At 40.3% G+C, this 17,865-nt stretch overlaps 1 protein-coding gene across 2 annotated transcripts in view; it reads right to left on the bottom strand.

The window, feature by feature from the left end:
- Positions 1-17,865, bottom strand: part of LOC126485166 (neuronal acetylcholine receptor subunit beta-3-like) — a 269,629-nt gene that overhangs the window by 52,621 nt on the left and 199,143 nt on the right. For both annotated transcript variants that reach the window (XM_050108841.1, XM_050108842.1), the window contains exon 5: positions 14,240-14,453. In XM_050108841.1, the coding sequence (XP_049964798.1) occupies positions 14,240-14,453 (214 nt within the window). The remainder of the gene's footprint in view (positions 1-14,239; positions 14,454-17,865) is intronic.

Here is a 17,865-nt window from a genome sequence, read left to right as displayed (position 1 = left end):
CTCAGTTCAGAACCAATGCATTAAACAAGCACTTTGTCCAACAGGTCTAACATGGAACACAGATGATGCTCAACTATACTATGACGGAGGCAGGTTGTCAACACTGGCTGCTATGTAGGTGCAGTGTGTTAGTCAGCATTGTTGCCCGATTGACCATTCTGACTTCATTCACTGAACTTTATTGTCAGAGGTTGCATCTTTAAATGATGGCAGTGAAAGAGTCACTCAAGTATCTCTGACAGCAATGAGTGTAATAACAGCAGAATTTACCACTGTCATCACAAAAAAACATACAGAGATGGATTCAGGTGAATATTTGGCATGTGTGGTTTAAGTAGCTGCAGACCACAAGTTGCAAACCATAAATTTGGACTATTAATAAGTAGGCTGTTATCCAAATGGACCTCATCTCAGGAACTCAATCTTAATTGAACTAAAGAATATATCCCAAGGTTTGCAATATAATTGCTGCAATACTGAGGTAATATATTATGTATCACTATTCTTCTTATTTCAAAACCAATGAAATAAGTTTCCTCACTTCACTCAACAGGTATAACTTTTTTGTTATGTTACAAGTAAATATGAAGTTTGATCAGAAAATGTAATAATAGGTTAGTTATAAAAGTAGCACTCTATTCCTCACAATGAAGTCAGATGAGTTTCTGGTTTGAAGCAAATTAAAATATGATGTATTCTTAAGATTTCACCTAAATTTAATAACAAAAATATCTCCCACATAATGAAAACTCAGTAATATCATCAGGAAATGCATTTATGAAATCTTTTCATACACCATCTCAAAAATTTATAGCCACAATAGTGCTGCTCTTCCAGAAAAACTGATATCACTTTCATCTTTGAACATCGAACACTTTGCGAGTCTGAGCAAGTTGAATGAAATGTAATTTGAGGGATGTGGCAACCATGTTCTGCCTGCTCTGCACCTCTATGTGTTCCTGCCAACTTGTGAGCAGGATTTGGATGAAGCAGTACAAAATATTTTTTGACTATAGCTCTCTCTCTCTCTCTCTCTCTCACGACCCCCCTCCCCTCCCTTCCTCTCTCTCTCTCCCTCACACACACACACACACACACACACACAAAAGTTTCTACCCTTCAGACTGCAGCAAAACTGGCTGTTCATAAGCAGATACCTAGGATAGTGGATGTGAGGGAAGTGGGGGTATAGGAATGGAGCAATTGGGAGAAGAAACAAGTGCATACTAAGGAGGAAAGGGAAGTAACGTGGTTGGAAAAGGGAAATACAGATAGCTCACAGAGTCAGTGGCAAAATATAGAGTGCGTCTGGAAGCTATGAGAAGACACAGTGTGTGGGGACTCCCATAAAAAAATGAGGTGGAAAATGATAGGACAGGGAAGGATGCAGCAAAAGAGTGAGAAGGCAGCATCTAAAGAGACGGATTAGTGGAGGTTTACACCAGGGATTGAGAATATGGAATATGTACCACATGTATACTCTTCACTTGTAAAGTTCAGAGATGATGTTAGAGGAGAATATACAGGCTGCACAAGTACTGATATAACTGTCAAAGTCACTGGTGTTGTGGAGTGCAGTATATTAAGTAACTAGATGACAGAGTAACTGTTGAATGTAGCTTTGCACAGTCTACATCACAGTTGTTATTTCTTTTGACTAGCCAGCCACATGACTCCATAAGGAATCAGAAAGTTAGCAAGTTACATACTTATTTTCCTGTGTATGCTTTCATGGTTAGTTCTTAAATTAGAAGTGTAAGGATGGGCAGCACATGTGTTGGTTCAAATGGCTCTGAGCACTATGGGACTCAACATCTTAGGTCATAAGTCCCCTAGAACTTAGAACTACTTAAACCTAACTAACCTAAGGACATCACACACACCCATGCCCGAGGCAGGATTCGAACCTGCGACCGTAGCAGTCCCGCGGTTCCGGACTGCAGCGCCAGAACTGCTAGACCACCGCGGCCGGCCAGCACATGTGTGCTGTGTGCAGATGCAGGAGGAGCTAGCCACAGTTTTTGAAATATGGAAGACACTTCTGGCCACAGACAGCTGTCTTCAGGTTGTTGCCTCAGTGTGTAATAGTGGTGGAGAATTTGGCACATTGCATCAAACACCTCAGCTGCCACTTCTTTCACTCACGGGATCTGATGCTGAGGCACCTTGCAGTGTACCCAATGTGGAGGATCCGCCCTCACTGCAGGGTGAGTGGTGGGTGGTAACACAGTTGTCTTGCTTGAGGTGGAGAATCAATGTGGAGGTTAATCATCCGACCTTGCCCTTTCAGCCTGTGATTAGATAAGCTCCATCCAAGCACAAAGGAAGAAGAGTTTACCAGTTACAGGGTGCTTGAATGTTAGGTGTATTATAGAGGCCATTAGGGAAATAGCATCTGGGGCTGGAAGAAATTGAATGTGCACTCAGTATGCCTGCCAGGAGCCTCAGCCAAGATGTGGAGGAAGTACTGTCTGTGGCTATTGAGCATGCAGGGTGCAATCGGCAATGTGCGAGTATTACAGAGATACTTCCCTGGAGGGAATATTACATTCTTTTCATTGAACTTCACTGCAGAATGATTCTACTGCCCCCAATGTTCATTTCACGTAAGGACCATAAAGATAAAATAAGAGAAATTAGGGCTTGTACAGAGGCTTAGAGACAGCCATTTTTCCATCGTTCTATTTGGAAATGGAATAGGAAAGGACATGATTAGTATTAGTACAAGGTACCCTTCACCATGCATGACACAGTGGCTTGCAGAGTATGCATGTAGAAGTAGATGTAGAGTTGATAATTGACTCAATTTGAAGATGACCATTCATGCAGGTGGACACTTGTGTAGTTTTCGCTATATCCACACAAATTGCTTCACAGTAATTGCAGAAATGGTTACATGTGATGTCCCTTCCTTCACTCATAGTCTTGTTTCAGACTCCATGGAAGTTGGATGGATGTCCAATAGAGGAAATAGAGCTGGATGGTCATTAGAAGGCATCTAAAGGAAGCAGCTACCCGGGTAGCACAGTACTTGTGGAGTGCACATGAGGGTTTTTTGGGCTAGGCTGTAGTTTGAGGTGCTCTGATGAACACTCACCAGTTGACACACAGCAAGGGAAGTCAAATGATGTTCATAATAAATATACTTCAACTGTCAAAATTTTATCAGTAAGCTGTTGAAGTATTTCTAATAAAGGTCCCAAATTTACTGCCCTCCAGGAAAGTTCTCACACTCAAATTATTCTTGGAAATGAGAGCTGGCTCAAAACAAAAGTGGAAATCTCTGTGATATTTAGCAAGTCATTGGATGTATATTAGGAAGACAGATTAAAGGTCACAGGAGGGGAAGTTTTCATTGCAGTTGTCAAAAATATTGTCTCTATTGAGATCAAAGTTGAGTGTGACTGAAGTTATCTGGTCATGTATAACAGGTGTAGGTGTAACCAAGTTAATTGTTGGACATTTTTACTGGTCACCCAATCCTGCTGTGACAGTTCTAGAGTCATTCAAAGAAAATCTACAGCCAGTAGTGCATAAGTAGCCAGATCAAGGAATACTAGTTGGAGGCGACTTTAACCTACTGAGTATAGACTGGGATGTCTATAGATTCACTGCAGGAGGTACAGACAGACAGTCATGCAAAACACTTTTGAACACGTTATCTAAAAACTGTCTTAAGCAACCAGCTCAGCAGCCCATACACAATGGAAATATCTTAGACTTTGTAGCTACAAATAGGCCAGACCTTATTGACAATGTCACCATAGAAATTGGGATTATTGATCATCATGTCATTATAGTTGCTACTGTTACAAATCAGTCAAGAAGACTAGAAGAGCCCATTAAATTTTGGCCATGGAGTCGCACAAATAAAATTTCTTCCATTGATCACTGTTTCGGCTGTGTATCATCCAGCCATCTTCAGAGTAAGTCAGAAGACTGATGACAAGGTGTCAATCATGGCTCTATATGCTCCAGCGTGGTGGTATGTGCCTACGAGTTACAGGCACTGGTCAGCAGCAAAGAAATACGCTTACTCACGCACTGCCTGTGGCAAAGGCATACAGACATTTGATTTGATCATCAATTCGGCGGTGATGACACCATGATGACTTTGCTGCAGTTTAATTCGTGGGAGGTCAGAAGATCATCTTAACACAGTGTTTCTTGAGAATATGGCCTATCTTCATGGAAAGATCACCCACAAGGGGCAAAAATGCACTTGATCTAAAGGAATTACTATCTTCTTTCCCACCACATACCTGCATTCTATGTTTTGTGTGGAGAAAATACATTCACTTTAAAAAAGCTCTTGAGGTATGTGAGCTCTTCTTGCAAATTATCTTTATCGGATATACAGTGCGCCCTATGCACTAAGGTCTTAAGGACACCTACGGTCTGTGAAGGGTGTCGGCAGCTACAGGCATGTAGATACAGATTTGTATGAGTAGGTTTATGATATACAGCATGTCCTAATGTGCCGTCAACTTTATGGTGAATGATAACATCCAAAAAGGATGCTATTTCCATAGCAAATTTGATACTAACATGGATAGAATTCAAATGCTCAAGAAATCAACGTAATTCATCCATTCTGTGCAGCCATACTACAAATGTGTCATCCAAGTACCTCCAGAAGACTGTTGGTTTGAAAATTGCTGAGTCCAGTGCCTTGTCTTCGAAGTCTTCCATGAATAAATTAGCTACCAGGGTGGAGAGGAGCTTCCCATAGTGACTCCATTGATCTGATCACAAAGTTCACCATTAAACTGAAAATGTGATGGCAAAAGCACATGTTCAAATAGGGTTGTGATGTTCTTATCAAAATGTTGTCCGATGAGAGATAAATAGTCCTTTAAAGGTACTTTGGAGTATAATGATACCACGTCAAAACTAACGAGCACATCCGTACTATTTAGCCTGACATTGTTGAGCCTCTGAATAAAATCCTTGAATTACAAATGTGGCGACTACATTTTTCTACCAATGGTTTTAATAAGGAAGCTAAATATTTGGCAGAAAGATACATTGCTGAACCAATAGTGCTCATTATAGGCCACATATACAGTTCCTAATGCACATCGGACTAGGAGAGTGTTTCTGCTAGAAAGAGCAGATAAGCAATTAGAATGAAATTTTCACTCTACAGCGGAGTGTGTGCTGATATGAAACTTCCTGACAGATTAAAACTGTGTGCCGGACCAAGACTCAAACTCGAGACCTTTGCCTTTCGTGGGCAAGTGCTCTACCAACTGAGCTACCCAATCTGGTAGAGCACTTGCCCGCGAAAGGCAAAGGTCCCGAGTTCGAATCTCGGTCTGGCACACAGTGTTAATCTGCCAGGAAGTTTCAGATAAGCAGTTGTTAGCACCTCACTTTGACAGTGAACTGACATCACTTAGTTCCAGTAAGATGGATGTATAGGAATTATAGGCAAAGTTTAAGCAGACTGTAAATCATGGTCTGGAAAGTTATGTGCCTAGTAAGTGGATGAAGGATGGAAAAGACACACCATGTTTAATAACAAAATTCAGAGGATGCTGAAGAAGCAGAGGCTGTTGCACTCTCGGTTCAAAAGGGACTGCACAAATGACGACAAGTAAAGGTTATTAGAGATTCATGCACCTGTTAAAAGATCTATCCACAAAGCATACAACTATCACTGTCAACTTAGCAAAACCCTAAGAACCCTAGGAAATCCTTGTCTTACGAAAAATTGCTAAGCAGGTCTAAGGCTTCCATTCGTCCCTTGTTGACCAGTCTGCTGTGGCAGTTGAAAGTAGCAAAACAAAAGCTGAAGTTTTATATTTCATGTTCAAGAAATCATACATACACGAGAATCATACAAACATATCATCATTTGGCCAACAGACAGATTCCCATAGAGACAACATAGGAACAAGCATACCTGGGGTATAGAAACAGCTGAAAGATTTGAAAGCAAATAAATCACTAAGTATTGAAGGAATCCCAGTTTGGTTTTATGAAGGGTACTCTGTGGCATTATCCCCTTAACTAGCCTTCATTTCTCATGAATCTTTCACCCAGCATGAAGTCCCAAGTGAGTGGAAAAAAGCACAGGTGACTCAAGTATATAATCAGAGTGCAAGAATGGACCCACAAAATTACAGAAGAATATCTCTAAATTTTGTTTGCTGCTGAATCTCTAAACATATTCTCAGTTTGAATATAATAAAAACTTTCTCATGACTGAGAGGCTTATGTCCATGAATCAACAAAAGATTGCTCGTGTGAAACTCAGCATGTCTTTTTCTCACTTGATATACTGTGGACTATGGATGAAGGCAACAGGAAGATTCCATATTTCCAGAAGGAAGTGTTCTCCATTGCAGGCTATTAATGAAGGTACGAGTGTATGAAATAATTTTGCAGATATTTAAGTGATTTGAAGATTACTTAACTAATAGAACCCAGTATGTTGTCCTCGACAGCAAGTGTTCATCAGAGGTAAGCATATTGTCAGGCATGTCCCAGGGAAGTGTGATAGGACTGCTGTTGTTCTCTATATATATAAATGATTTGGTGGGCAGGGTGGGCAGAAATCTGCAGTTGTTTACTGGTGATGCTGTGGTGTACGATAAGGTGTTGAAATTGAGTGAGTGTAGGAAGATACAAAATCAATCAGACAAAATTTCCAGCTAGCTCTAAATGTGGAAAAATGTAAGTTAATGTAGATGTGTAGGAAGAACAGTCCTGTAATGTTTGGATAAGGTATTACTAGTGTCCTGCTTGACACAGTCAAGTCATTTAAATGTCTGGGTATAATTTTGCAAAGTGATATGAAATGGACCAAGCATGTGAGAAGTGTGGTAGGGATGGTGAATGGTTGACTTCAGTTTATTGGGAGAATTTTAGGGAAGAGTGGTTCACCTGTAAAGGAGACTACATATAGGACACTGGTACAACCTACCCTTGGTACTACTCAAGTATTTGGGATTTGTATCAGGTCGGATTGAAGGAAGACATCACAGCAATTAAGAGGTGGGCTGCTACATTTGTTACCGGTAGGTTTGACAACATGTAGGTATTACAGAGATGCTTCAGGAACTCAAATGGGAATCCCTGGAGGGAAGGTAATGTTCTTATTGAGAAACATTATTCAGAAAATTTAGAGAACTGGCATTTGAAGCTGACTGCCAAACAATTCTACTGCCACCAACATACATTGCGCGTAAGGATCACGAAGATAAGATACGAGAAATCAGGGCTCATATGGAGGCATATATGAGTAGAGAGTAATTTTTCCCTCACTCTATTTGTAAGTGGAACAGGAAAGGAAATGGCTAGTACTGGTACAGGGTATCCTCCATCAAGCACCGTATAGTGGCTTGCGGACTATCAGTGTTGATGTAAATGTAGATGTAGATAGTATTTCACAGCACTGAGCTCCAATAGCTGGGTAATATTCATTATATCCACATAAAATGCTTCACAGTAATTACAGCAATTGTTATATGTCATGCCCCTACTTTCACACATAGTCTGGTATGGGGCTCCATTTCCTGTGGAGGAAATCAATGTAAATTGTTGTTACAGGCCGTAGTATCATAGCAGGGTTGCGCTCAAATATTAAGCATGTCACCTACTTTATCATATAAATATGTTGCCCAACAGTGTCCTTTACAGCTAGTATAAATATGACATCCTAGCAAACGCTCCGTCAGTTCTGTCCTCGCACGTGATACTGTTGGGTACTATCATCCTGTACTATGAAATAACAATAACAACTTTTCTTGACACTTGGTTCTTCTCTCTGGTCATTTTCTGGATTGTATTCCTCTTTGTTCTTGGCCTGTTGACATCAATGTTGTATAGGATTTAGCTTTGGGACTCTTTGTTACCTTGCAGCTCGTGACCTCGTGGTCGCACTCCTGCTTCCTGAGCATGGGGTCCCGGGGTCAATTCCCGGCGGGGTCAGGGATTTTCACCTGCCTCGAGATGACTGGGTGTTTGTGTTGTCCTCATTGTTTCATCATCATTCATGAAAGTGGTGAGATTGGACTGAGTAAAGGTTGGGAATTTGTATGGGTGATGGTAACCGTGCAGTCGAGCACCCCACAATCTGAAACATCATCATCATCTTTGTTACCCAGGTTGCTTTGTACCTGTCTTAATCTTGTCTTGTACACCATCAGTCAGCTGTGCCTAGACTGACTACCACTTGGTATCATGTTATCTTCTGCAGGTGGCTCTTCCACATTCCAGCTTTGGGTATTTCTCTCCTGGGTTCTGATGTGTGAACTGGTATGTGGCTACATGCAGATATAACATTGGTGATGAGGAGAAAGGAAGTTGTTGGTACCATAGGCACTAAATTGGTTTGCCTCCTGGAATAACAGCAGCAGCTAGTGCAACAGTAGCAGCTAAAGATGGAATTGTTACAAAAGTCACTGCAGCACCAGGCAGACAAACTTGGAGCATACAAGACCACTTTGCTTCAGGCCTCAGTGCCCCCTGCAGTCAGTAGAATGATGCTATGGAACACTGGTACACATATTTGCATCAACAGAAGCAACATTTCATGGTGTTTCAAACTGCTGATGATACATTGCAGTGATTGTTATTACTCACCAGACACCTTTTTCCTGCTCCGAAAATTAATACCTCTGTCTGACCCAACTGTGCTCTCCTTTCTTGAGTGCATGACATGGTCAAACACACATACACCCACCCATCATTTCCTTATCACAGTCTAGTCCCATGCATTTTCAGCCCTATAAATGGCAGAGCCATACGTGCTCCAACTACTGTGCAACATTCTATGTGGGCACGTCAAGTGATCAGCTGTCTACTCACATGAATGGCCACTGCCAAACTGTGGCAAATAACAACTCTCGACTGCCCAGATGCCTATCATGATGCGCACCACATCAAATGATTTCAACAGTTGGTTCACTACGGGAGCCATTTGGATACTCCCTTCCAGCATTAGTTTAGCTAAACTACATGGTTGGAATTGTCTCTCCAGAATATCCTGTGCACTTGCAATCCCCCTTGTCTAAACCTCTGCTAACCTGTTTCTCACTACCTCACCTTACCTTTTCCCTTGTCTCTTCTGTCCCTGTCACTCCGCCCCCATCCAGATCACGTACTGCCTTCTCCTAATCGGCTTCCATCATCCCCTCTGACATGGGCATATTCTCTCCCTTCTCTGCCCTGCCCCCTTATTCTCTTCCCTCCTTCTCTCCCCCTTCATCTCCACTGCCATTTCCTTTCCTCTCTTTCCTTCCAACTGCTCCCAATAATTGATTATCAATAATCATTCTCACAGTGGGTGTGTACATTTGAGTATCTGTGTGGCTGTGTTATTCGCTTACCTCTTTCTCTTCCCCTTCACCTCCACCATCATCTCTTTTCCTCTCCTTCCTTCCAACTGGTCTCAATGATCAATTACCAATAATCAATCTCACAATGGATGTGTGCATTTGGGTATCTGTGTGGTTGTGTGTGTGAATCTGAAAACTGCATATTTTTGCTAGTGAGAGCTAGTGTAAGTGCAGTATTCTGTTGAGAGCCCCTATGTGCCACACATCAGTCAGCTATAGGTGAGTGGGTGCCGTTCTTTCATTTTGATTCTGGTCTGACTTGCCAGTGATGGCGGTCATACATCAGGTATGCTTGCTTATATGAATCAATGCGTGTGTGTTTCTTTTTCTGAAGAAGATTTTGGCAAAAAATAATTTCTAATTGTCTTTTTGTTGTGCCTGTCTACAACTGAACATGTCATATTTACAGAGAGTAGCAATTTACCTTTCCATTCTATTGTTGATGTCTCTTTCTTTTATGTATTATTCCACTTAGGAATTTTTGTTGTTGTTATACATTGCAAATTCAGCTCTCTTCCATCCCATTCCCTTTATATTTTTTTCTGTCATTCTTTACTTACCTACAAATTACTTGTCCATTCTGTATTCCTTACTATGTCTATACTTTCTTTTCCTCTGTAATACCTACCTTCAAAATACACCAATCACACTCTGGAGTGTAATTTGAACCCTGCTGTTGTAATGACCCACCATGCTAATACAATGACAGGAAAAAAATTGCATTACCAATGAGTCATGCAGCTTAAACAAAAGTTGGTAGGCATGTTTCTACATCTGAAAAATAATGCCTACTTTAATTTCACATCAGTTGCATAAGAATGATACTAGAATGAGAATGCAAATCAGGTTTGCTTTAAATACACACTGTGAAGGTCATGGACATTAGTTATGTTTGAGATTGGATGTGGTGAGCTGATGTTAGTCAAGAATGCCTTTAAAGTGACAAAGATAACATTATCAGTAATTCACTGTGTTTGAACAAGGCTACAAGAGGGCTACAAGAAACCGGATGTTCTTTCTGTGATACTGCAGAAAGATTTGGCAGGAAAGTAGCCACTGTACACGACTGCTGTCAGTGGTGGTAACAAGAATGTACAGCTGCAAAAAGACCTACCTTAGGATGGTCACATGGCACTACTGAGAAGGAAGACCACTGTGTTTGGAATGTGGCTCTGGTGCATGATACTGCATTTGTATCAGCAATTTGAGTGGCAGTTAGCATCACAGTGACATAACAAACTGTTGCAAATTAATTACTTCAAGGACAGCTCTGAACCAGATGCCTTGTAGCATGCATTGCACTGCCCCAAACCACCATAATTTGTGACTTTAGTGGTGTCAAGCAAGTGCTTGTTGGAGAACAGGGTGGAGTTCTGTTGTGTTTTCTGCTGAAATCTGGTTCTGCCTCAGTGCTGGTGAAGGCTGTGTGTTGGTTAGGGGGAGGCTAGTTGAGGGCCTGCAACCAGCCTATCTGAATGTTAAACATACTGGACTTACATCTGGAGTTATGGTCTGGGATGCAATTTTGTATGACAGCAGCAGCACTTTCGTGCTGATCTCATGCACCCTGACTGCAAATTTCCATGTCAGTCTGGTGATTTGATCTGTTGTGCTGCCACTCATGAAGAGCATTCCAGGAGGCATTTTCCAACAGGATAACACTTCTCCACAACAACTATCGTAATCCAACATGCTCTACAGAGTGTCAACATGTAGCCTTTCCTACCCAGTCAGCAGATCTGTCTCCAATGGAGCACATATGGGACATCATCTCATATCACAACTCCAGCATCACCCACAAACAGCATTAACCATCCTGTATTGACCAGCCAAATGTAATAGGCATGGAACTCCATCCATAAACTGAATCTGGCATGTGTACAGCACAATGCATGCAAGTTTGCAGGCTTGAATTCAACATTCGGGTGGTTACACCTTTATTACTACAGCAGCATTTCACATTTGCAATGGCCTACTTTGCACTTATATTAACATGTGATCCTGCAATGTTAATTACTTAAAGACAGTACCCCAACAAATATATTCCTGAAATTTCATTACTCCTCGATAATTATTTTTTAGTGTTGAGATTTTTTTCCAATATCCCATCACATTCATTTATTTTTTGATCACATTGTTTGGTCATGCATGTTTATTTACTGTCACACCTGAAAGTTTGCAATTGAACTTATCTATTTATAGCCACACCCCCTACTTCTTGCTTCTTTACAACATTTTCTTACCATAGTTCTAACCTCCACATAGCTGTCTAAATAGCACCTACCATTTATTCCTGTTATAGCACTCTGACAATAAATTTTCACCTTCTGATTTTCATTCTTTTTAAATCATTTTTCCATCATTCCTTTTGTCTCCCAGCCATCCAGTCAAGAATCCCTGCTCTTCCTACCTGTGTCATATCTGAAAATTTTCTTTTGTCCTAGCAAAACTCCTACCATACATCCTATTTCTTAAATCTTGTCTTGCACGTGATATCCCACATAATGAGCTTACCCTTAAAATTGGCATCTCAGGCTGTCACCTATCCTATTGCTAGAATCTTCACCTCTTCCAATTCCATCAGTCCCTCTCCGTCACTACTCTGATTTCCATAATTATACAATCCAAGCTCAAAGCATCCTTGACAGCTTCTATTTCCTTTGCAAGATCCTTTCACTCAGACACCACAACTTCATGATGCTATCATTGCAGTAGAAACACTTGCCCTTAAACAGTTGGAACAACATTTGCAATTCCACCTGAGAAAGCTGGCCCAACTACTCCTGCCCCATCTGACACCACTGCAAATTTGAAATTCTTATGTACCAACATCTCCCAAGCACTATGTTTCCCAATGCCTTCCTGATACCAGATTCAATACCTCTTCCTTATTCCCTACCCAACCAAATCCTGATCCATAATTATTTCATTTTTGAAAGCCAAATATGTAAACAAATCCCAAGGTACTTCTATCAGTATTTGTCTGGCATCATCCAATGCCAACTTATTTATAGGGCTTCTGGAGCAATTCTTCTTATCTAGTTAACACCTAAAACCCCTTCTCTGATTCAGGTTGACTGATGACATTTTCATGATCTGGGCTCAGAGCAGGGACAACACTTGCTCTCTCATTTATAAGCTCAACACCTACTCCCAAATCCACTTCACCTGGTTCTTCTCAATTCAATGAACCTCCTTCATAATCTCAAACTCCTCACCTCATATGGCTCCATAAATACATATGTTCATATCATGCACACCAACTGCCAACAGCAACTTCAATCTGACAGCTGTCACATGTTCCATTTCAAACAGTCTCTTCCATACAGCCTCGCCACCCATAGAAGCTGCACCTGCAGTGGAAAGCAGGAGCTGTTAAAATATACTGATAGCCTTACCACAGCCTTTTCTTGATAGATATTATCTATCCAGCTCATACACAAACAGATCTCCCATGACATCTCCTCCTCTGACACCATTAAACATCTAACCATCCACCAACTGCCATTCCTCTGATCACCCATTATCAAAAGCTCATACACTTCCTTCATCAGGGCTCTGACTACATCCGATCATGTCCTGAGATGATGTCATACCCATATCATCCAAAGTAGTGGTCCACTATCCATCCAACCTATGGAATATCCTTGTCCATCCCTTCTCCAATCCTGTGCCCAATCCTGCAGCTGATGTGTCATTCACTTTTGTTCGAACCAGGTGCAATACCTGTCCCATACACCCACCCCCCACCAACTACCACAGTCCAGTCACAGGCACTTCCTATTGTACAAAAGGAAAGGCCATGTGTGAAAGCAGTCATATTATATATAAGCTATACTGCAATTACAGTGCAGCATTCTGTGTGGGCGTGACAAGTAACCAACGGTTCACTCACATGTATGGCCATTGCCAAACTGTGACAAACAACAAACTTTGTTTCCAGTTGCCTGACATGTTGGACATCACAACACAAATGTCCTCAACAACTGTTTCACCCCGTGAGCTATTTAGTTATTCTGAACTATGCAGGTGGGAATTTCTCTCCAGCATATCCTGCACCCTCACACTCCTCCTGGCCTAAACCGCTGCTAACCTGTTTCCCACTGCCTCACCTTACCTTGTCCCTTGTCTCTCCTGCCTCTGCTATTCTTTTCCTGTTCAGATTGTGAACTGCCATCACTTACCAATAATTTTTGGTTTGATCGAGCTCTAATTGTAGATAATTTTTAAATGATTTATTTGGTGGAAAAATGAAACTGGCTACTGAAAAATGGAAAATTATCGGTTTTTTATAATGAGTGACGTCAATCCTCTAAAGGCTGCTGATTAGCTCATAGTATTTCAACAATTATGTGCTAATAAGACAACTTCAGTTACTGATTTATCTCAGAGAAAAATGTTTTACAGAAAACTAATAAAGCTGCTGCAATCAGCAGGTTGAATACTATGACATAAATAATAAAGTTACATAAAATATTACATCATTAAGAATTTAGCAATTTAGAGTATGCACTGCATAGCAATTTAGAGAATGTACTGCATATGTAGTACATGCACAAATAAAAGTAGATGAAAAACAAGAAAGAAATTGTAATTTAAAAGGACTAGAATAATAGCAAATGGAGTAAGTCCACTTTATTATGTTTCAAGTATATTTTATTGATATGATCATTGCAACTTTGAGAAGCCTTTTATGTCCTAAAAATATTCAAATTTGTCCATTTCAGTGGAACACAAACAACATGACTATTTTAAAAAGCCATACAAAAAAATATTCTGCAGGTCACACTCATATTTTATATACATTATTTCATAATGTATAAAAAATTACATTGATGTCAAAGCAAGGCCAAGAACTTTTCACTGTGATCTTGTAATAGCAGTTTCCTTACCCCTTTGTCATTAAAAGTTGCATTCACAAGTTTGCCTCTGTGAGACCAAGATGAAAACCACATTGTACATGTATGTACGTCATATGGCCAATTTTGTAAGTCAAGATCACAGTGTGCTATATAGTATGTGTAAGGCAAGCAAGTTATCTTCCCTGTGGAGTACAAAGTACACTCAGTGCTTGGAAATTTTGCAAGAGAGAAGTCTAGTGCACTCCTGGAACAAAAATATTGACATAACTGCATGTAATATAATCAACAAAAGTGTAAATGTAAAATCTGAAGGCATATACGGGGTGTTCAGAAAGCCTCTCCGCAGTGCCGTATGATTGTTAACCGTGCATACCGTATGATTGTTCACCTGCCTGGTTACTTCCCTTCAAGTGACTCTCCCAACATTCCACTGTTTTGTTTATCTCAGCCACCATCAGTAGTATCGTTGGTGTGTGTTGTTATGTGTTGACGTGAATGTTCAAGTTTAGTTCCTTTGTCAGTTCATTTCGTTTTTGTCAGTGTTAAAATGCTAACCATTGAAGAATGTGAGTTTTTAGTCGAACAAGTGTTCAAAGCTGGCGGTAAATACAGAATTTCAGTTCATCAAACATTTAATTCAGTTTTCCCAGAGACAACAATCCCACATCGCGATACTGTGCGAGATTTGATTAACAAATTTCGAAGTACAGCTTCAGTGACAGATGCACCGAGAAGCAATCGTCCTAGCATTTTGTCTGTGAATAAACTACTCGATATTTCCAATGAAATGTCCATGAGTCCGAACAAGTCAGTAAGAAAACCCACCCAGGAAATCAATGTTAGTGTTGGAATGGCCCACACAGTTATAAGGAAAAAATTAGAACTTTTCCCATACAAAGTGACAGTTGTGCAAGAACTGAAAAATACTGATCATGGCAAGAAATTGTATTATTGCCAATGGTTCAAAAATTTCGTTCAACAAAATGGAAGGGATATTCTTAACAAAATGCTTTTCACTGATGAGGCATGGTTTCATTTATCCAGGTACATGAACTCGCAAAATTCTCGTATGTGAAGTGCTGCAAATCCATTGTGTATTCATGAGGAACCACTTCATTCTGTGAAAATAGGAGTTTGGGTTGCAATTTCTAGATGTCGGATTGTGGGTCCCATATTATTCAACAAAACAATAAATGCACAACGATACTGGAGTGAGTTTCATTTTGGTACATCCACTGCAGCATATGGCACACCCAGCTAACAACCAATCGGCACTGCACAGAGACTTTTTGAACACCCCGTAGTTGGCACTACAGTAATTGACATCACAAAAATTTCTCAATCAAGTTAGTGAAAATTCTTATTTAACTCCATAATGAACAATATAAGGCATTTAAAAAAATGTTGCAAGGAAGAATTTATCATTCTGACATAATTTAACACAGTCAGATTGTTTACAACCATTCAGAGATTTAAGTAAAATATATCTATGAAATTTGTAATGCTCTATGATCTTCTATAATAATAATAAATCTGTAAAACTGTCATGTCTGTCTGTTTAAACAGGCTTCTCCAAAAATACCAGATGAATTTTCATGAGGTTTTCACAGGGATCTTGAGCATAGCTTTGGACACCATACAGGCTATGGTTGATCACAGTCAGATCAGGGAAAAAAGATATTGTGATTTAAACAATAGAAAATCCAGGATGGAATAATGACAGTATTGTGATAAGGATAGATTGCTACTCACAATATAGCAGAAATGTTAACTCACAGATAAAGGGAGGGGGGGGGGGGGGGAGAGGGGGGAGAGAGACCATTGACAGTCTTTCTGTTGTGCCTAGCTGCAACTCAACATCTCTGCTATATGGTGCATAGCAATCTATCCTTTTCATAATATTGTCACTATAATTATTTAAAGTTTTGTTTGTGTGTTTGAACCCACTAGTCTTCAAAGCTAAAAGAACAATTTTCATGGGATTTTTGCAGGTAACTTGAGGATAGCTTTGGGCACTGTGTATGCTTTATTTCATCAATATCAGATAACAGGGAAAAATATACCATAATTGAAAGTTTTATCCATACCAATATTATAAATGCAAAAGTAACATTGTCAACATTGTCTGTTACATTTTCACAACTAATCTGCTGAACCAATTTTGATGTAATTTGGTAAGGAGATAGCTTGAAGTCCAAGGAAGAACATAGGCTAATTTACAAAGTGTGTAGTAAAAAATACTTATTCATTTGAAGAACATTACGCAAATTAGGAAAAAATATTTGCTCTTTGAAATAGCTTTTTGCATATGCTGATGCATCATGAGGGCAGCTGATGCTATTGTACATACAGTAGCTTACGTACTCAACATCACTCATCATAAGAAAACTACTGAATAGTGAGTGCAGCCACGGGTAACACTTCAGATAAGATGATAAAGACCATTTGATAAGATTTTGTGTTTAGGCCAGTTAAAGACAATGGCTGGATAGACAGGAAAAACCAAACTTACAATACATCTGAAAAGGAAAGGCTACAATTAATGTGTTTTATAAGTTTTGACTTATGATAGTGAGACATCAACTCTTAATATTATCAGCATCAAAGAACTGAAGGGAATTCAGCAGATAATGGAGAAATGTATTTTGAGGAGTTCTTGAAGAGGCAGAAAATGGAAAAAAACTGATCAGGAAAGAAAGTTGGAGAACATAATTATGATTTTAATGAAAATATACCTGGAGAAGCATTCCAGGCAGCACCTCCGTAAGTTATTCAACCTCCCAAATTTCTACTGCCGCATCAGGGCACCACTTTCCAACCCCCATCATATCCACAGTGTTACTCCTCGCCCATCCCTCATTGCACCTAAGCGCTGCCTAGTTCACCTTTTCAACTTGCCACACTCCACAAAACTCCCTACCAACACTCCACAAAATCCAAAGCCAAAGCATTCCCACAACACTGTTGTTAACCTTTGCACCAAAATGCTCAGCTCCACAGAAATTTCCTATCCAAAGGCCTCGCCTTTAACCCTATACCCAAATTTAACCATGCTGGACTTGTCAAAGACCACTCTCCTTCTCCTGATCCCTGCAATGGAAGAACTTTTCTGCCAGTATCTCCAATCAAAGCCAACCTAATTCGAACATTGAACCCTGCCTCTCCCAGTTCATACCACTATCCAACCGTGATCCTACCTAACCACCCATAAGCATTTCTCACCAACCTTCCCCAGGTCCATTCCTCAACATCAGCATTTCAGCAGAAGTAACAATAGACATACACAACCTCAAGGCTAATCTTGACCTAGTCACCCTACTTGCAGACAAAGGTTCCATCACTGTTGTTATGAACTGCAGTGACTACCTGGCAGCAGACTGCACCAATTATCTGACTCCTCCACCTATAAACTGTGTCAGAGTCATTGTATCCCAGAAGTCCAACACAACCTCCAACAACGCCTGCTTAATGTCTTGGGCCCTTCCCAGAACTTCTTCCCTGAATCCAATTCCCTTCTCATCCCTATGAGACCTTGCACACCCATCTTCTACATGGTCCCCAAAATCCACAAACCCAACAATCCTGAACGTCCCATTGTGACCAATTATTGTGCCCCCATTGAAAGAATTTTGGTCCTCATTGACCAACACTTCCAA

The sequence above is a fragment of the Schistocerca serialis genome, chromosome 6 (assembly GCF_023864345.2).
Source record: "Schistocerca serialis cubense isolate TAMUIC-IGC-003099 chromosome 6, iqSchSeri2.2, whole genome shotgun sequence".
NCBI classification, from domain to species: domain Eukaryota; kingdom Metazoa; phylum Arthropoda; class Insecta; order Orthoptera; family Acrididae; genus Schistocerca; species Schistocerca serialis.
This window is presented reverse-complemented; position numbering and strand designations above follow the sequence as displayed.